This window comes from Puma concolor, chromosome B2 (genome assembly GCF_028749965.1).
Source record: "Puma concolor isolate L17-30 chromosome B2, mPumCon1.1.hap2, whole genome shotgun sequence".
In the NCBI taxonomy this organism is placed as follows: domain Eukaryota; kingdom Metazoa; phylum Chordata; class Mammalia; order Carnivora; family Felidae; genus Puma; species Puma concolor.
The window spans coordinates 23,765,164-23,787,149 of record NC_141671.1 but is presented as its reverse complement, the minus strand read 5'-3'; the positions used below and the strand labels follow the sequence as shown (position 1 = coordinate 23,787,149).

The window sequence follows — 21,986 nt, the reverse complement described above, 5'->3', positions numbered from 1 at the left end:
ATACCTGTGGAGGCAGGTGGGACAAACCAGACATTCTCATTTCACCTAGAGTTCTCCAGAGGTAACCACATAGATTTATAATCTTGGTCATCCAATAGTGAATTCTTCAATAGGACTCTATCATCTGTCTTCTAGAGTGTTTGCCAAAACAGGAGGCAAAGGTATGAAATGAATACTCCTGTATCGAATCCAAGACAACGAGGCCACATTGCTAGCTCTGAAGAGGAAGACCGGGTCCCAGAGACGCAGCCTAAATGCAAGATGAACCAAGCTGAGGCTCATGGCGCCTTCTCTGTCGAGTGGCAGAGGTGCACGGACCACAGGTACCTGGCCAGACCACAGGAACTCTGCCCATGGAGGGTGGGTGTGCTCCAAACGGAGGGAATTGAAGCAATTGTTTGAAACAGAGTCAGCCAGCCCACCAGTAGCAGAAAGAATAAGCAGCGGGGGTGGGGGTGGGGAAGCAAAGATGCAGCAGCAAAGCAACAGGAAAGGAAAAGGTGAACTTTGGGAGCTGCCGTTCCATCTCGAAGGACCTGTCTATGGTGAGGTAAGACAGGTAAATGGCTGGCAATCTTTGCTGAGCTGCCCCATTTCTCCAGGTGTCATTAGAATAAAGCCCCATCTCAGATCTGTTCCAAGCCAACCCACACTTCTGAACCTCCTATTATCTGTTTTGTGCAAACAGAAATAGCCTAACGCAAGGGGATATTCTGGGTCCCCTCAGGGAGAGGAATCTTGACTGCTGTAAGGCTCCCCTGGTAGCCTGGTAGCAGCCTGCAAATCTTCAAGGGTTTCAAATTACAATAAACATCATGGTGAGGTCACAAGACCCTGACCTTCCACTCCAGCTGAGTTCCGAAGATGAAACACCCTCACAGCATTTTGAACTTTGCCTTGTGAAGCAATGCCCCTAATTTGGCTATTGTTGATAGCGCTGCTACAAACACTGGGGTGCATGTGCCCCTTTGAATCAGCATTTTTGTGTCCTTTGGATAAACAGAGCGCCACTGCTGGGTTGTAGGGTAGTTCTACTTTTAGTTTCCTGAGGACCCTTCATACTGTTTTTTCCAGTGTGGCCGCACCAGTTTACATTCCCACCAGCAGTACAAAAGGGTTCCCCTTTCTCCACACCCTCACCAACATCTATTGTTTCCTGAGTTGTTAATTTTAGCCATTCTGACAGGTGTGAAGTAGAGCCCAAACGTCCATCAACTGATGAATGGATAACAAAGATACATACACAAGGGAATATTACTTGGTGATCAAAATAATGAAGTCTTGCCATTTGCAACAATGTGGATGGAACTAGAGTGCTAAGCAAAATTAGTCAGCCAGAGAAAGACTGCTATGTTTTCACTCATGGAATTTGAGAAATTTAACAGAAGACCATGGGGGAAGGGAAGGGGAAAAAATAGTTTCAAACAGATAGGGAGGCAACCATAAGAGAGTCTTAAATACAGAGTACAAACTGAGGGTTGTTGGCGGGGAGGTGGGTGGGGGGATGGGCCAAATGTGTGATGGGCATTAAAGAGGGCATTTGTTGGGATGAGCACTGGGTGTTATATGGACATGATGAATCACTGGGTTCTACTCCTGAAACCATTATTACACCATATGTTAACTAACTTGAATTTAAATAATAATAATAATAAAGCAATGCTCAGTCAGTCTTTCTTCCAGAAATTTCCCCTTAAACTCAGATAAACAGTACAGGATGACAAGTTCAGAGTGTGTAACTAAGAAAACAGAGAAAAGTATTCTTCCATTCTCTTAAAATCATATTTGCTCATTTATTTTTTTAATGTTTATTTATTTTGAGAGAGAAAGAGACAGAGCACGAGCAGGAGAGGGGCAGAGAGAGGCAAACACAGAATCTGAAGCAGGCTCCATGCTCTGAGCTGTCAGCATAGTGCCTGATGCGGGGTTCGAACTCATGAACCGTGAGACTGTGACTGGAGCTGAAGTTGGACGCTTAATCAACTGAGCCACCTAGGCGCCCCCCCATGTTTGCTCATTTATAAACAGATACTGAGTGAAAGCATATGACATGGAAAACTGTTTTACCCTAAATCACCAAGAATAATTTAGCATGACAAAAGTGGCCGACCTCACCGGGCCCAGAGTCGCTAGCGATCCACGGATTTCCTAAACTTTGGGGTAGACGGCTGCGGTGAAGTCCAGCGTGCCGGTCAACCTCGGGGACCAGGTCAACGGATCCCCAGCTCCACAGATCCCAGGTCACGGGGCTCGGCCGTGCTGGTAGAACTCGGGTCTCAGATCCGCAGATCCCAGCGTCCCCGGCTCCCAGCGTGCCGGCCGACCTCAAGTCCCAGGTCACCGGGTCCCCCGGCTCCCGGCGTGCCGGTCACCCTCGAGCGCCGAGCCCCAGGTCACCGGTCCGCGGGGCCCCGGTCCCCGGCGTGCTGGTCGACCTCGAGCGCCAAGCGCCGAGCCTCGGGGTTCATGCCTATGCTTTATTTTATGACTGATAATTTCACTTAAAAACAAACATTTAAGTGAATAAAGGCTTAGGTGTCTGCTAAGGACTATGATGCAGTACTCTGATAATTAGTACCTTATTACCAGGCTCAGGCTGCAATTTCTCCAACACGTGAAGGTAGATACACAGCAACTGTTTCTCATGTGATTAGATAGTCACAGCCGCTTAACACTGTAAAATGTTCCTGGTATGAGCTCTGCAAACAGGAAGCAACTAAATGGTGTCTAAAGTTAAAAAAAGAAAGGAATACTGAAATTTTATATTTACAACATTATGCTTTAACTAAAGAAGAAATCCTGCAGTTTGGTTTAAAATAGAAACAACACTGCAGAATTCCCAGGGGTGGCATTTAGCAGTAAGATTTGGTTTTCATTTCACCTGGCTTCATAATGAAAACATGAAGGATGGCTCCCGATTTCTCCCAGATCAACATATTAATCCATTTAAAGAAATGCCACAGGAGGCTGGGCCTACTTTTCCTTAGAAGGCAGATTTAGTTTGTTCTTGCTTAAAATTGAATATATCTCTCAGTTCTAACAATGCCTGAGCCTGAGTGCTATAACGTGAGCTGGATTTCAATCAAGACCGTGGGCAGAGACTGTGGTGAGAGCACCCGGGACTTTGTGCAGTCCACAGCCCCTACTGCCAGCCAGGGTGGCTGAGGAAAAGAGAATACAGGACTTTGAAAAAAGAGTGTCAGCACTGAACTCCAAGGCAACGCCATCACAAAGTATACCCCACTCTGTTGACTTTGGGACAGACTCAGAGAGAAGGGGAAAAAAGAAAAAAGAAAAATGGTCCCCATTCCCCAACAGTTTTATATACATATGTGTATTGGGGCACGTGTGTGAATGTGAATGTGCCTATGTATATATATATGCATGCACACATATGCATGTTTTGTATGTATATATGTGCGTGCATGCACAGATGTATTTATATAGAATACATATACATTCGCATTTATATAGAATAGGAGTAATTTATCAGTATTTCTAGCATAAGCAAATACGAGCAGATAAACCTTTGGCAGGTACTCTTGGCAATGAAGACTGACCCTGAACATAATGTCACAAGCCAGCTTTAATAATATTCTTTTCCAAAGCACCTGCCTCAGAGAGAGATAAATTTGTGCTATGGAGGGTTCTTTCCTCTGGTCTACAGCTCTTGAGGTTATGCCTGTGGAGCAGAAATCTAAATAATCACTGCCATTGCCTTTGCTGGGTTGGAAGAGGGTCAGCTCTGGAAGAAACAAAGATTTCTAGAGGCATCATGCCCATCTGTTTGAGTGGGAATTTTTTAAAGGTCCATAATTATAGGGGAATGTGGGTGGGGAGAAGGCCTTGGTATACTCATTGTGTAGGTGGGTTCAGAATGTTGACACTCAGCTGGGCCACACTGGGAAATGGGCAAATGCCACCTCATGGAGAGTCACAGGAGAGTTTTCAACAGGGAGGGTCAGGACCAGATCTATGTCTGGGCAAGAGCTGGGTTGGACAGGGCAAGGTTGACAGCAGGTGCCGTACTCACCCCGGGTGAAACGTCAAGGAGGAAGGCAGATCAGGGTGTAGTCTGGAGAGAAGTGTGGGCTGGAAACATATATTTAGGTGTCACTGCCACTCAGGTCATTTCTGAAGAGGATGAAGATGAGTAGGGCAGACTCTGGTAATGCGGGGAGACAAGGAGATGGGTGAACAAAGGAGCCCACAAAGGGGACTAAATAATGGTAAAAGAGAAGCCAGGACAGTGGGGGTATTTCAAAAACCAGGAGAGAAATAGGTCAACACATGGTTAAAAGTTAAGAGATTATGTAAGATAAAAGGATGAAAATTATTTTTTGTTTTTATTATATTTTATCCATTGTATTTACAATAAAGAGGTTGGTGAGGGCAGCATTTGAACTAAAACACTTTCAATGGTTTGCACTGCCTCCTAACCCACCACAAAGTCTCTCTTAAAGCAAAGCTGTCCTCTCATCTCTACCTGGCAATCATACCTTAGGTCTTAGTGTTCCCATCTTGACATTTTGTTCAAGAATTTTCCTTAAAATTCATACCTATCTTTATATCCACCTCAAATCACGCTCTGCTATGAAGCTTTATGGGATCAGCTCAGTTCAAAAATTCTTGATGCTTCCTTTAACCTAGCAGCACTTATCTTAGTATTTGGAATTGGGCATATATTAAACTAGCCATGCTCATTCAGCATATACGCAAGGTCTTCAAATCTGCTTTTCCTGTTGCTCATCTATTCCCTACATCCTCATTTCCCCCATCTCTTTGGCTTTCTCCTTCTAAGCTATCATCTTTCCCTGGAATGTTTTCCTTCCTTCCTTCCTCCCGTCCATCCATCCATCCATCCATCCATCCATCCATCCATCCATCCATCCATCTTGTTTATTTTGCCTACTGAAATCTATCTATCTATCTATCTGTCTATCTATCTATCTATCTATCTATCTATCTATCTACCTATCTATCTAATCTTGGCCTGCCCAAATCTCCTTTCCTAGACTTTAGCCATGGCGAATCTTCTCAGTGAAAAAGGAGTTCTGCTGACCATCCATTCAGAAGTGATCTTTTGTTTCTCTGGAACCCTTTAACTTGGTGACTACTCTTTCTGCAACTTCCAGAACAGTAAATGGTACTTTAATTTCAGGTGTGTCCATGTGTGTGTGTAATTTCCCCTCCCTCCTAACTGGATGCTGAATTCCTGGAGAAGTAGCAAATAAGGAATTTCAGCACCTGACAGACCTGGGTCTCACTCTTTTGGGACTGGTTAGTAGACTCCCTGAGTCTCCATTTCCTCAAATGAAAATTGGAGGCCAAAGTGCTGGCTTCTCAGGGGTGTGATTCTCAACCAAGTCGAGGTCTGAGTGGCATCCTGCTCAGTGTTTGAATTCAGTGGCTATCACTGACTAGTAGATATATTCCTTCCCTTCCACTGCCTCCGAACTGACTGGGCCCTAAATTAACAGAGATGAAAATGCTCCCCAAACAAACGGAGCAAAGGATTTAGATCAGAAAAATGGAATTCTAGTAATAGTTGCATCCTGTATTTATAATAGAGAAAGTCACAGTCTAACTTCTCTGGACTTCATTAGACAAATGAAGAATATAATTCTACCTACTGGTCCTGTCCAACCTACTGAAAAAGTTGAGCCTCTGCATGGGGTAATATATATGATGTATGCAAAACTAGAAGAAATTGTTAAATTACTGAGTAACCAAAATGTTCCAAATTAAGGTTAATGGTGTACAAATTTAGGTCCTTTATTAAATAACAATATTTTGATCTAGTGAATGAAAAACGTGTTAAGAATAAGAATCAGATTAAGGGTTGGAGATTAAAATTTATCTCCTGTTTGCTCTTTGGTTGGCAGAGGACATGGGTAAAGAATGGAAAAAACTTAAGATATGAAAAAATCTATTAGCTACATAGTAGACTAGTAGGTTTTATCTTTAAAAGTTTTCCTTTATTTACCTTATTTAGACTTTTCTATTGCATGGTCTTCAAACTGTTGTATATAATCCATGTTCCCCCAACATATTACAACCTTAAATCGATTATTAGATGAGTATAAAATAACCTTTGCGGTCAGCATTTGGAATAACTTATGAAATCAATTAAAGCAGTACAAATAGAAAATATTAAAATGTAGTACATCAATTATTTTTGGTTACTGAAGGGGAAAGTAAATAAGATATTAATCATGGAAGATACCAGTTACAAAAGGCTGTATGAATTATGTAAAAATTTTAGTGATTTATTTTCATTACAGTATATCTATATTCACAATGGCATTTAAAAAATAAAAATTTTAACAGCCACTACCACCATGTTTCTCTTTGGAAGGAACTGCCAGGGCTCTGTGCTTTCACGGTATTGAAATACTTGAGTTACAAACATGAATTCTTAATCAGTGTGGTGGGGCTGAGAAGGAAGGAGGGAGGACAGCCGGATGTACTAGAAATCTAGATCCTTCTTGTTTGCAGTAGCCTTCTCTGCTGAACTAGCACTGTGTGCACACTATCTGCAGTGAGGTGCTCCTGGGATAACTAGGAAGGTAGGGGACCCTGTGTAGAACATCTGAGCATATTCCTGAAAAGACAGTTTTACCACTTTCTGTTAGTCATTCCCAGGACTCAGGTCCCTGGAGAAGTACTCTAAAAGGAACAAATATCCCTCCTCCCCAGTCAAACCAAAACACAAATGAGGTAGTCTAACAGGGTGGCTCTTTGGAGCAATCAACGTAGGATTTCAGTTTTAACTGCACCCTGACTTAAGCACCCGCAGGGGTCACAACCTTACCAGCACATCAGAATCACCCACAGAGCTTTTAAAACTCCCAGGGTCCAGGGGAGCATGGGTGGCTCAGTTGGTTAAGCATCTGACTCTTGGTTTCAGCTCAGGTCATGGTCTTGAGGTTCATGAGTTCAAGCCTTCCATCAAGCTCTGCACTGATGTGTGTGTGGAGCCTACTTGGGATTCTCTTTCTTTCCCTCTCTATTTACCTCTCCCCTGCTCGTGTTCTCTCTCTCTCAAAATAAATAAACTTAAAAAATTAAAAAACAAAACAAAACAAAACCTCCCAGGTTCCAGATTGCACCCAGGATTCCAGGTATCAGCATGTTTTCAGAACCCTCCAGATGATTCTAATTAATAAGTATGTATTAGAGCAGAATGTTTTAACTTGGTCAAGTTTACACCTATTTCATTTCCCTAAAAAAACATTAAATCTTCAGCTTTAAAAAATTTCCAAGCAGAGAACACCACAGGCTTCTGCACTTCATCTATTCCTGCCACTTATGTGTCCTTTCGTTATTTCCATAAAGATGACACTAGTGACCAGCAATAGTGAGCCCGATGTGGCTCTGGGTCAGGGATGAGATGTCCATAGCTCAAAGACTGAACTCTGTGTGTGTGTGTGTGTGTGTGTGAGAGAGAGAGAGAGAGAGAGAGAGAGAGAGAGAGAGAGAGAGAGAAAGGGGTGGAGGGGAGGAGAGAGAGAAGGGAGGGGGAGAGGGAGAAGGAGAGAAGCAGGAGGCAGAGGAGATCTGTTTGCTCACATTTCACGGTAATGGAAAAGCTAATTTTTTTTAGGGTTATAAGTATGTGCGAAACCATCTGGTGTTTCCTGTTGTTGCATGCTTTAGATTCTGCATGTTTATATGTCCATGGCATCAAAACAACATGAACCTAAAACAGTAATATTGAAAGGACATCATGTTTTCATGTAATTATACATATTATTGATGTTTTCTAGGCATACTCTCTTAGAATGGCAGTAGTAAAGAGTAGCTGAATATGTACACGACATACATATTCTCTTATTAAAAGTAAGGAGAAAATGAAAAAACATGGCCATCTGGATATCACCTTTTGTGAATGTTCAAAATTTTCACCCATTTTTATTTAAAAAAAATTTTTAATGTTTATTTTTGAGAGAGAGAGAGAGAGACAAAGACAAAGGGTGAGTGGGGGAGGGGCAGAGAGAGTGGGGGAGACACAGAATCTGAAGCAGGTTCCAGGCTCTGAGCTGTCAGCACAGAGCCTAACGCGGGGCTTGAACTCACAAACTGTGAGATCATGACCTGAGCCGCAGCTGGCTGCTCAACCAACTGAGCCACCAAGGTGCCCCTAAATTAATTTTTTTAAGTTGGCTCCATGCCCAACATGGGGCTTGAACCCAGGACCCTGAGGTCAAGAATCACATGCTCTAACCACCGAACTGACCAGGGGTCCCCTGACATCACAATTTTAATATGGCCCAATATATTAATTTTTTATGGTTCATACTTTTTGTGTCCTATTTAAGAAATCTTTGTCTACTCCCAGGTAGTAAGGTTGTTTTCTTTGGTCTTCCTCTAAAAGTACACATATGTATTTATTTATTTTTCCCATTTAAATCTACAATCCACTTTTTGCATGAAATGACGAAGAGGTCAAGATTCTTTTATCTCCAAATAGTTATCCAAATAGCTGAACACCATTTATTGAAAAGGCTATCCCTTTCCCACTGCAATGCAGTGTCATCTCTGCCATAGATCAGATGACAGTATAGAAGTGGGCCCATTTCTGGACTCTAGTCTGTTCCATTGATCTGTTAGCCTTGCCCTGCACCAGTAACACTGTCTTAGTTACCAAAGCATTAGAAACCTTTCTATGCAATAGTACAAGTATTCTTGCTTTCTCCATTTTCTGTAAGAATTCTTTGGCTATCCTTGGTCCTTTGAATACCCATGTGAATTTTTAAATGAGCTTCTCAGTTTCTGCAAAAATAAAATTGCTAGTAATTTGACTGGGATTGTATTATGTCTATACATCAACTTGAACAACACTGACAAGTTTCTAATGGGTATTCCAATCTCTAAACATGAAATATCCCTCCATGTACAAATACATGAAAAGGGGCTCATCTTTGTGAGTTATTAGAAAAATTAAAATTAAAACCACCATATCCCCTAGAGTGGTTAAAATGAAAAAGGACGGAAAATACCAAGTATTAGAAAGGATGTGGAACAACTAGAATATAAATTGCATGCATCCATGGGGATGCAATTTGGTGCATCTATTTTGGAAAACTGCTTGGCTGAATCTTCTAGAGCTGAATACATGCAAAGTCTATGACCAGGCAGTTCCAGTCCTAGAATGACCATCCACTAAAAGATAAGTACCAATATATATATACATATATATTGGCACTATTCAGCCCTAAACTCGAAACTACCCAAATACCCATCAGTAGTAAAAAAGGATAGATAAGTTTTGTGGTGTATTAACACAATGAAAAAATATACAGCCCTGAGGACAAACCATCCACACCAGCACAGAATAATATGGACGAATCTCAAATAATATTGAGCAAGAGTAGCCAGATTCCATTTGTGGAAAGTATAAAAACAGGAAAACCAATCTATGTGATAAATCAGGACAGTGGTTATCCTTGGTGGGGTCCTGGGACAAGGAACTACAAGGGGCTTGTGGAGTGCTGATAACGTTCACTTGATTGATTTGGGTCCTGAGTACATGATGTCTTCATTGTACAAAAATACGTTGAGCTGTGCTGTTACAATATTGCACTGTTTACATATTTTAACAAAATGTGTTTTTAAAGAAATTCATTTTTGAGATTTTTATTTAAAAGCCAATTCACTTTCTATTTTTATTTTCCAGAGAGAGATTGTGAGTGGGGGAGATGGGGGGAGGGAGAGAGAGAGAATCTCAAGCAGGCTCCATGCTGAGTGCAAAGCCTGACGCGGGGCTTGATCCCATGATCCTGGGATCACGACCTGTGCCAAAATCAAGTCAGACTGAGCCACCTAGGTGCCCCCCCGCCCCCAAAACCCAATTCACTTTTAAACAATTTTCTCTCCCCATTTGCTCCACCCCCTTCCCAGGGCATTTTTATATGACTAGTAATCTAAAGGGAATTCTCCCACCCCCCCCCCCCTTTTTTTGGTGTGTGTGTGGGTAATTCTTAAAAACAAAACAAACAAGAAACTGGAACAAAAAAGGGGAAACTATGCTCTGCAGAAGCTTCCCCAGCTGGAACTTAGTTTAAGAGTTTGAATGTAGTGCTTTTGGGTATCCTATCATCCAGTCAAGCATGCTGAACTCGTTGTAAGCATCTAATTAGAAGTATTTTCTTTACTTTCTTTTAGATGAGAAAATGGAGAAATAAAAGGATAGAAGACACTGCTAGTTTCAGTGAATTTGTCTTACTTCCTCATTCAAATCATCACTTATTATTCCTGCCCGTGAGTGATTTAGTAGTAGTTTTAGTGTGGACACAAGTGTATGTCTGTGTTTATTTTTCAGTGAGCAGACTCTTTAATGATCTCTTTAGCCATCTTTTTGTAGCTCTGCTATGCTAACATCCAATTGCCCTGATTTGTTTTTCTCCAGTTTTGTGTTGATACTACACGAATCAGTGACTATAATTACAGAATCCTAGGAAATTCATTTTTAGATATGACACAACATAATTTTCCCAAAATTTGCAACAAATGCTAGCTTATTTCCTTTTAGTCTATTTCTAGAAAACACGTTACAGAGATTGAGACTTACTTGTCCATAATCTGCTAAAAGGAAGTGTCGAATGAAACTGAGAATCATGGACAAAGCTGAGACTTACAAAATCAGTAAAGTGAAAGGCTAGGAGGGCAATCTTAGTTTTTTAAAAACATCATAAAATAAGTACAATTCAAGTTTTACTAAAAGCAACAAAAATGCATATAGTGGGGAAAAACATCTCATTCACTAGAACAGCAAGTGCTATGAAAGAGCCATTTGAGAATATTTTGTTCTGTGTTGGTATTTACTCCAGAGTTGGTAGTACGTAGAAAAAAAAAATAGAATTTTTAAGGGATACACTACAATAACCACCACCGTACAGACAGGGATTTGTGGTAGTGTTGAAAGCTGCCTGTGGAAAACCTTTTTTTAACCACATTAAATATTAAAAGGTTTCGCTTAAAAAGCTCAGAAGCTACCCAACATCATCATGTAAACAGTGGTGACCTGAGGAAGTGAGAGTTGTTTTAAAAAGCCACACCATGTGATCTTCTGGCCCAGTTTTTATGCTGAATATACTGTGTAGAGGTGCTTCATTTTTTTTTCAAGGTGTTCTTGCTGCCTTCGTTGATTTTGGGGGGTGAGATAAGAAGTGGAGTAGAGAGTGATGTTTTACCTAAGCCACGTCCCACTTGTCCCTGTTAGTTTCAGCCTGTGAGAGAGTAGAGGGGAGTAAAACAAGTCCTTTGACCTCATAAGTAATCCACATCGGGACGAACAACCCATCACCACCACTGGATGAGACTTCAGCACAGGTGAAACAAAACACTGATCTGAGCTTCATATGCTTATTTTTGGACTTAGGAGAAAAGAAATAAGTGGCTTAGAATGAAGAGGAATAAAATACTAGTTTTTAAAAGCCTCCTTGGCTGAATGAATTATTGAAAACTGGGACCATCTGTACTTGAGTAAATACAAATTGAATTTATTTTGACAGTTTGAGAATTTTCCTTGGATTTAATGTTATATTCAATGGAGGCAAAAAACAAACAAACAAACAAAAACAACAACAACAAACACACCACCTCTAACCACCACCCTCCTCCCTCCGCCCACACATCCAAACCAAAGCAAACCGAGCACAAAAACCCTATAGTTGTCAACAGTTGGCTTTACAGGGAGAAAGGGAAGGGTCATCCATTTACAGAGTGTGTCATACATGCAGGTTCCTCTCCATTCTTCCCTGCGCATGACTCATCACAGTGAAGTGTGAGGTATAAGTGGAATCCACAGTTGAAAGCAGCCCAGTATGTAAGTACAAAACTGATTAAACCACAAAAATCATTTTACTGTGGCATCCTGTCTCCAAAAGCTGTATCATTAGAATTTGACTAGATACATGATCACTGGCATTTAAACCTTTGTGGTAATTAAAAACAAAAACAAAAACAAAAAAAAGGTTGTGGCAAAGCCACAGAAGCCAGTTTTTGAGGAGTGCAATTTCAGAAATCGTAGATCAAAACAAATTGTCCAAAGAATCCATAAATACATCCAGGTATGCCTTGATTTATTGAAAAGACATATCCCAATGACTCCACTTTCAAAAATATAAATCAAAGTGTGTTTTAAATAAAGTAGATGCAATTAAACTTGATTTTAACTACCACATAGTGACTCTCTTCTGAATAAAGGCAAATAAGCCTTTGGTGTATGTGCAAATTACTTTTTTGCTACATTAGTTCCCCCAAGGCATGCCTACTTTTGTCACAACCTTTCAGTAGTCCCCCATTGTCTGAAAGATCAATTATAACTTTGCTCCCACTACCCAGCCCAACCCATGGCTGGACTTCAAGTTTTTTATTCAGTTGGTATAGACTCCTCTTCCTATTAGGTCACTCATCTTTAATAAGCAAGATCTTAAATCTGTCTCTGTTACTGTAAAAGTAATATATGCACACAAGGACATATAACAAAAAGGCTGCTGCCTTATGTCTTGTTGCTCTGGTCCCCCTCCCCAAAGATAATCACTGCTAACAGCTTCATATGTCAGAAAAAGTCTCGTTTCATGCCTACACAAACCAGATACACAACCATTGACTCAAAGTTCACTTTTGCTCTGAGCTCCTTCACAAGTTCTCCCACATTCTGCTCCATGCTATCTCTTCCCCTATTAATTCCTATAACATTAATACGTACGCTGTCACATACTGACCCGTTTCTATTTTTCAACTAGCTTTATCTCCTTTTGCCTTTTTAACAATATATCCTTATAGATCTATAATGGCCTTTAGCATGGTGCTGGGCACACAATGTAAATTATAAAAACACCTGTCTGATGAATGATTTAAACATTCTGAATTGTCAGTACAGCTCACTTTCCTTTTTCTGCTGTCATGGAAGAGGCTTTTCACACACAAACAATGCCGAGTCAGATATTTCTTAATGGCCTACTACTCTTTGCTGAAAGGAAGTGACTGTTTATGTGTGTTATTAGTAGCTGGGCTCTGATCCAGAAATCTGTTTCTGGAGAAATACAGTATATTTTATTTTTAGCTATGAATGGGGTATACATTTTGTTTGCTTCTTTAAAATAGTAGGCTGCTCTGATAAAATATAGTTATGGGTAGAAAACAATATACAATTGTTTCTTTTAACATATTATTGGGAAGAAACAAAGAAAAAAACCCACTTTGTGTCAGAAAACAAGGAGGTGCTCAAAGACGAACTGGGCCATATTAAAGGGGCACAGGAACTGGTTAGAAAAAGCTCCCACTGGCAAATGTGGGACAATGCAAGCATCAAAGAAACAATGATGGTAATGGATTACACTCTGAACCAACAATAAATCTCTAGTGATAAAAAAAATTGGGTGAGAAGGCTAAGAGAGGAAAAGAGCTCTTTTGGATAGAATGTCAGCTATTTGGAAAATCACCTTTTGCAACCACTCATGTAATAATTAATTCAGGCAAGGGTCACTGCCAATGAATGCTAAAACATGGATGAAAAGTTGCTGAAGAACAGGATTTTCACTAGGCCTCAAATAGCACTTACTAATTATAGGGAGAAAAGGAGGTATCGAGCAAATAATCAAACTGAGTATCCCCAATACTGGGGTACCTCCTGATGTGACAAGATGAGAAGGTACATTACTCATGTAGTATTCTTGCCAGAAATGTTTTACCTGAATCTAAGGGTAATGGGCTAAGTCCAAATGGCAGGACATTATCCATGACAAGGCCTGGACTCTTCAAAACTGAAATCTCACAAAAGACACAAAAAAGGGTGAGGAGAGGGGTGGTCCAGATTTAAGGAGACAGAAGAAACATGGCGGCCAATGACTGGACCCTTTATTGGATCCTGGTGGGAGGCGGGAGACGGAGGAGTATGATGGGGGAGTGTGGAGAAATGTGTGTTGGATTGTATTTTATGCTAACGGATAATACTATTGCATCATTGACAACTGTCCTGGATGTGATGTTGGTATCGTGGCCATGTAGGAGAATGTGCTTGTTCTTAGAGGAGACACCTGCTGCAACATTTAGGAGTAAAGTGTCATGTGTGCAACTTACTTTCAAATGGTTCCGGAAAACATACAGAGGATGACCATGATGGTGACAGAGAGAGAGGGAAGAGAGCAAGAAGATGGGCAAATAAGTAAGAGCAAGCAAACGTGGCAAAGGCTAACAACCGGTCAATAAGGGCAAAGGGTATATGGGTTATTACTGTATTATTGAAAAAAAACTTTTTCTTGTATTTTTGAAAAATTTCAAAATAAATTGCTAGGAAAAAAACCCAGACGGATATATTTTTGGCTCTTTCTTGCTTGAACACCAAATCTCATCACTTAGATGGCAGCAGTTAGATCTGACCAATTAGGGAATCAAAACAGAAATAAAACTGGTCAGTTTTTATTTTATTTTTAAAAATATTTATTTATTTTGAGAGAGAGAGAGAACACGCAAGTGGGGGAGGGAAGTGAGAGGGAGAGAGGGAGAGAATACCAACCAGGCTCTGCACTGTTAGTAATGAGCCTGATATGGGGCTTGATCTCATGTATGGTGAGATCATGACCTGAGCTGAAATCAAGAGTTGGATGCTTCACTGACTGAGCCACCCAGGTGCCCCTAAACAGGACAGTTTTCATTGAGAACACAAGGAGTCAAATGACACCACAAAAGGCATGAGCAAAACTTGTCAGGGCACACAAGAGCATCTTTAAGCAGGCATCTGGGTGGCTTAGTCGGTTAAGTGTCTAGCTTATGAGATCAAGCCTTGCATCAGGCTCGTTGACAGTGAGGAGCCTGCTTGGGATTCTGTCTCCCTCTGTCTGCCCCTTCCCCATTCACACTTTTTCTCACTCTCTCAAAAATAAATAAACTTAAAAAAAACAGAGAATTATAGTGGCACTGTTAATGGCGTGGCCAACAGTAAGATAACCACTGGTGAAGGTGCCATGGGTATCAAGTGTGTGAATGCACAAATATGGACTCTGAAAATAATGAGAATCAACTGTATATGAAACATATTCCTATTTTCATTCCTGTATACCACACACATTCTTCCTGTAAGTTAAAACCTTTTTTCAACCTTGAAACTGTTTCCTGTCTAGGGTTGTGATGTTGATCTATTTTGCCTTTCCCCAACTGTTTCTCTCAGTATTCTGTAAGCCCCATAGGAAAAAACCCACTTCTACTTTATCCTGTCAGCTTGCACTCTTCATTTGTTATGTGTCTTCTACTAGGTTTGCAGGAAGAAGAGATGACCTGTGTGATGCTTCTGGATGGTATTATCATTTAAATAGGGAGACTGAGTGCTGGAGGAGGTAATCAAGAGGACGTGACTGCCAGTTTACCTGTGAGCTGGACCCTGGCAAGTAGAGGTTCCTCAATGCTGTCCCTGTCCTTGGAATGTGTGTTCTGCCCACCATTCCCACAGCAGGCGTTGATTTCAAGGACACAACCTTGAAAGAACAAAGTGTTGTTAAGACCATCTAGATGGTATGTGACTGAACCCAGTTCAGGTCTCTATACAGACTTAAGATTTTGGTGGGCAGGTGCAAAGATCTACTTCTCTTGTGGCCACTCCAGATAAGCCTTGTAAGTAAGTTCCCTTGCTTGTTAAACCTGCCAACTACCAATCTGGGATGATCTGCCTCTTTTTTTTGGTCTCTCCCTGCCCTCCATGTTATGGTGGCCAGTTTACTTCCAACACTGAGTACAGTAGACCGCTTTCCATAATGTGGGTGGGCCTTACCCAATCAGTTGAACGACTGAGAAGAATAAAAAAGCTGACCCTCTCCTAAGAAAAAGAATTCTTCCTGCCTGATGGTCTTAAAAGGAGTATCAGCTTTTATCCTGCCTTTGGACTCAAACTGACATAAAGGATCTTCCTGTGTCTTAAGCCTACTGATCTTTGGACCAGAACTAAACGGTCAGCTCTTCTGGGTCTCCAGCAGACTCACCCTGGAGATCTTGAGACTTGCCAGCCTCCATAATTGTGAGCCAATTCCTCATAACAAATCTCTCTCCCTTTCTCCCTCTCCCTCTCTATACACATATCTACCCTCTTGGTTCTGTTTCTGTGGGGATCCCTGATTAATACATTGGGCAAGGAAAGCTCAAGTTGAGTCTAAAATTCCACCCATGAGTAACTGGAAGAAGAGCAGTGTGATTAACAGACATTTGGATACAATAAGGCAGACATGTTGGGAAAGAAATGATGAGTCTGGCTTTGGTCATGCCAAATGGGACCGTGAGACAATCAACTGGGTAAATCCTACAAGCAGGAAAAATGCATGAACAGATGGGGTAAAGTGAAGCATGTGAACATCACATTCTGTATGTTTAGAATGGTCTCACCCAAATGGCTCAAACACATCTTTGGTAACCCTTTGCAATATGTAAGTCTAGAGTAGTAGGGGCAGTCGGTCTTTCTGCAGAAATGACTTCATTCTTGGTTTCAATACTATTTTATAACAGTCCACTGTAAAACAGACTATACATGGAAGAGCATAAAATATTTATTAGACTAGAGCAGAAACAATAACTTCATTCTTAACTGGTGTGAAAGTGACAATAATTACAAATAAAAAAACTAAGAAGAACTTAGAAGTCAAAGACTGAACTGGAGTCCATGGATTAGGTTCAGGAGCAGATGAACCCTTGGCATTGTATATATACATACATCCATTTTTCTAGGGGAGCATTCACAACGGTTTCTAGTCAGATTCACAACGGTTCTGTGACCCAAGAAGCAATTAGATGTGAGACAGCTTTTCTTACTTTATTCCTTTAAATACGGCTATACAAATGACAGGATTTTATCTAATCTCACAGCATAGGAAGAGCACAGTAGAATAGTAAAAACAAACACACACCCTCTCTCCCAAATCGGGCATGTAGAAAATCTCCTTAAACTGGGTGTACTTTTTTTTTCTTAATGTTTATTTATCTTTGAGAGAGAGAGAGAGAGAGAGAGAGAGAGAGAGAGAGAGGGAGGGAGTGGGAGTGAGTGGGGGAGATGCAGAAAGAGGGAGACACAGAACCTGAAGCAGACTCCAGGCTGAGCTGTCAGCACAGAGCGCAATGCAGGGCTCGAACCCCACAAACTGCGAGATTATGACCTGAGCCAAGTCTATTTCCAGTAATCTACCCGAAATGAAGAGCTAGATAAGTGAACAAAGATATCTTACTCACAAGATGTTCATCATGGCATTGTTTAAAGTCGCACACACCTTCAGCTCTAACAATAAAGGATTGGCAAAACAAATGAAGCAGTGCATTCAGTGGTGCCCTATGTGTCCATTTAAAAATGACGATGCTTGCGTGCTTTTACTGACTTGAAAGCTGTTAATTATAATTAGGAAGTCAAAGTTATGAAGGATTAGAATTCCATTTATTGAAAATACACATTCTTATGTATCTGCAGAAGTAACATTCTGGAAGGATATACACGAAAATAATAGTGTTTCATGAGTAGAACTATGAATAATTTTTCTCCCCTCAAATATTATTACAGTAACTATAGATTATTCATGTAATAAAAAATGCAATACTTCCCTTGAACCAACCTTCCCAGTGGCAACAAAACCACTGATCATTCATCAACGTCCTATCTGTCTCCAGCTCCTCCACTCTCTCCTTGTTGGGGAAAACAGGAGAACACTGCTTTTGAGAGCCCTCTACCCCTTCAAGTCCTACATTTACAAGAATAAATCACTGGTGCACAGCTGCATCTAGCACCTGGAGGGCTTACTCCAGTTCACGGCTGACACCTCTCACCTGAGGAAGATACACCAGTGTCACACAGAAATGAACAATGTGTGGGGTGGCGGGGGCCAACGAATGCACAAAGAGAGCCAAGACTTACTTTATAATCAGGAATAAATCTGCAAGTTTAGGCTTTCCACAGCCATAATACAGGGATCAATAGCGGTTGTTATCATTTTGCTGATGTTTGTTAACCAACCGTATAAACATTTTAACTGTTCAGGAAGGAGGGCAGGGAGAGGGGCGGGAGAGGGAAAAAAAAAAAACCCAAAAAAACACCCAACATTTTAAGAGTCCAAAGTGATGACAAAGCACCTCTTTCTGTGGTGGAAACTCTGCCAGAGCCAAATGCAGGGATTTTACACCACTGTCACTGGAGGTGATGAGATTTCTCCCCCTCGCTTTTTATCAAACCTGGCAGATTTATATAGGATGTTTAAATGGTTTATTGTTATTATTTTTAGGTTGACAGGATAAGGAAATGGCTACGAGATGGGGGAAACCTACTCAGAGGCAATCGGTTTGTAGAAGAGAACACTGTAAATCAGTGCTCCATTGGGATAAAATCCACAAACCTAACTGTGATGCCCACACGATGTGACGCCCACACAGTCGTGTGGGGACAGCAACAGAACCGCTGTCTCTGTTTGTAGCTCCAGGTCGTGTGCTTCAGGAAAAGCATCATGAGCGTAGCCAGCTGCCTTAAGAACTCTAGCCCATGTCCAAAAGGGGCTCCGGAGACACACAAACTATGTAATTACAGGCCTGCCTGGAAGCCAAAGGTTGGCAGCTGATCTAAAAGGTAACAAGTGAAAACGTGCTACAAGCCCATGCATTCTACCATGCTGGGAAAGCATGCAGAAACACGAGCTGCCTCTGCGTGCAAGAGTTGCTCTCAGGAGCAGCAGTTTCAGAAAGCCCAGAAAGAGAAAGAGCTGGGGAAAGAGTATTTCTGAACAATCTGAGTGAGAGAAAGCCCAAGAACAATGACCACAGGTTCCTGAACACCTCCATCCCTCTGGCTTCCCGGCTAGATTCACACAATTGCCTTAATTCTGTTTTGCACCTTGAGATGTCCTAAGGAAAGCCGCTGTCCCTAAGCACTGACAACCTACTGATTCTGGCATTCTGGACCTGCAGGGCGGAAAGTTCCACTCCACATGGAGGGGACCATGACAAGCCACTGCACCTGGCCTAAAGCACCTCCATCAGTTCACAGATATTATGCTGTCACACAGACATAAAACGTCCACTGAAATTAGGGCGCATGGTAGGCTCAGTCAGAAGAGCATGTAACTCTTTAAAAACAACTTTTTAAAATGTTTATTTATTTTTGAAAGAGAGAGAGAGAGACAGAGTGCAAGTGGCGGAGGGGCAGAGAGAGAGGGAGACACACAATCTGAAGCAGGCTCCAGGCTCTGAGCCCTCAGCACAGAGGCTGATGCAGGGCTCGAGCTCACCAACCATGAGATCATGACCTGAGCCAAAGTTGTATGCCTAATCTACTGAGCCATCCAGGTTCCCTACAAGCATGTAACTCTTGATCTCAGGGTTGTGAGTTCGAGCCCCACACCAGGTACAGAGATGAGTTAAAAAAAAAGAAAAATAATAATAATTAAAAAAATAAATAAAGAAATAAATTTAAAAACATCCACAGAAATCATTCTCATGCTCACAAAGTCCAAACACTGATTTTCGTATTAATTCTAAAAGAATATGTTAAAGAACCTGGGGAATTAAAATCACTCATTCATAATTTACAAACTGGTTATTTGTGGCTTTTTAAAAATGGGCTTTTGGTGATTTTCAGAAATAATAACTTTACCCCTTCTCCATCTCCCGAGATTATAGCAATGAAACAATATGGTATTATTTCAGGGACCTACGAGGCTAGCATGTGGTTGGCGTTTTACTCCTCAATGTAAGAAGATAAGAACAACTTCCTAAGTGATGTGGAACAGCTTCTTTACTGTCGATAAATCTATTCTCTAATTACATACAAAGACATGTTTGTCTTTGACCCTGATTACATTAAAAATACCAGAAGTATCATTGCTTTAATGTGCATTACAGAAACACGACTCCCTAAGTGAATCTGATCCATTAATAACATCTCTTTAACTACTAATGATTTTTGCAGACATGGAATAGAACATTTTATGGCCGTTTTCAACCATCTGTCCTTCTTTCTCACTATGAATTTGCCAGAGATGTAGTGAAATTTCCTGTGCTTTGTGCCATTACACATTTGTTAATACCAACGTACCAATTAGACATAATAACCCTGCCACATGCTGTATGTAAGCTATACCCTGGCACTGCTCTAGGGACTGGAATCTTCTGTTTGCAAGATTCCTTTAGGCTACTCCTTGAGCCAGGTGGGGGTCTAACCTACTGTGTAGCAGCACATATGGACCCAAGATGTGTACAGCTAATGAATCATGAGCTAATCTGTCATAGAATAAGAACATCCAGCTGCATTAAAGATGCCACACTTTAAAGAGTTAAATATGAGAGTTAAAATTGCAATCCTTTTCTCATTAATGAATGATAACCTATATTAACATATTTGAAATTCCACTAAATTATAATATTGAAGAGAGCACTTAATGAGTATGAGTGATTAGTAACTCATCATGTCATATTTTAAGGGTTTTTTTTTTGTTTACAGACCTACTATTTACTGAGTGCTTATTTTGGGCTAGACACCTCTGGTGGTGGTCCATTCTTCTGAGCATAGGTAGGGCTCACGTATGCAAAAGAGAAGTTCATTTTACAAAGAAGTAAGGTCTTAGGGAAATGAACTGGCTTACAAATTACAGTATCCTGTTGGGAGAGTTGCGTTCACTAGCAAGTTGTCCTAGAGATAAGGTCCGATTCCTGCAGTACCTGGTGTTGGGGACCCAGGAGTCTGTGCATCGATTCTGGAAGGTACAGACTGAAGAGCCTACCCCAAGGCCTTGGGGTAAAGGTCCTGGGGACCATTACTGTCACTTCTGGTCCTGAGCTCCTGAGTTATGCGAGAAGAGAACTGTGGCCCAGTATGCAGACTGGAGAAAACCACCTTCTGTATAGTTAGACCTGATGCTTCCCGTAGTCCATGCTCTGGAAATATTCCCAGCTGCTGCTGCTGCTTTTTTTTTTTTTTTTTTTTTTGTCCTTCATGTTAGGGTAAAGGAGGAATAAAGAGTTTCCTACAAGCAGCTGCCTGTGTTTGGATCTAACAATGCATTTTACAAAGAGCAGTGAATGTTCTAGAGAATATGGAAAAATCATTAAAATTTTCACCTTCATAACGCGGCACCTGGGTGGTTCATTCGGTTAAGTATCGGACTTCAGCTCAGGTCATGATCGGGGCTCAGGAGTTCGAGCCCCGTGTCGGGCTCTGTGCTGACAGCTCAGAGCCTGGAATCTGCTTTAGATTCTGTGTCTCCTTCTCTCTCTGCCTCTCCCCCACTTACGCTCTGTATGTCTCACTCTCTCTCAAAAATAAATAAACATTAAAATTTCATCTTCACCAAGAAAACAACAACTAATTTCACCCTTTCAGCGCATCAGCCATGTTCCTAAGGATAGCATCACTTCTCAAATCAATTATTATGGTTAAAACGAGGAATTTATCCATCTTTCCCAACTCGTGGCTTCATCCAGAGGTGATAATGAATAGAACCTGAGGCATGTATATTGCACAGGGACATTTTCACAAAAACTCAGTTATAAAAAGGAAAATACAGATCATTTGGTGTGCTTGTCCTGTTTGGTGTTGCTATATTTCTTCTCAGAGGAGGGGGTTATTTGTAAACTCAGTTAATGATTAGCACAAGGAGGGCAGAAGAAAAATAAAGCTTTAGCTTTAGATTTCTTAAATCTCTTCTTGGCCTATTTTACTATACTTGTTTTTGTCTTTACATTTATAATTGGTAATTCTTAAGTCCAGAATATTAAACTGAGGTACATGTATAAATATATATTTTCCCTTTTATTTTAAACAGATTATCAACCTTGGAAAGTTTAAATTCTAACAAATATTGAGACGAGTTGAGGATATAAAATATAAGCCAGTCCTTCTTTGATTTTATACAGCTAGTCATTAAAGGTCTGTTCCTTAGCTAATTGGGCTTAAAGACATCACACATAAAATTAATGCACTAAAATGTTGCCATTCCTATACTAATTACAGATGGGGGAAGAATGCCTTC

The 21,986-nt window shown here is 41.0% G+C and overlaps 1 protein-coding gene across 4 annotated transcripts in view; it reads right to left on the bottom strand.

Moving 5' to 3' along the window:
* Positions 1–21,986, bottom strand: part of LYRM4 (LYR motif containing 4) — a 173,825-nt gene that overhangs the window by 50,092 nt on the left and 101,747 nt on the right. Inside the window, exons 3-4 of one of the 4 annotated variants that reach the window (XR_015251093.1) lie at positions 15,372–15,479; positions 4,034–4,165 (exon numbers count right to left, since the gene is read on the bottom strand). The exons of 1 other annotated variant lie outside the window; for it this stretch is intronic. Coding sequence is in view for 1 of the 3 variants with exons in the window: in XM_086706392.1 (XP_086562518.1) it covers positions 15,372–15,479 (108 nt within the window). In the remaining 2 variants the exon portion in view is untranslated. The remainder of the gene's footprint in view (positions 1–4,033; positions 4,166–15,371; positions 15,480–21,986) is intronic. 2 more of the 4 variants (XR_015251094.1, XM_086706392.1) reach the window with 2 other exon arrangements.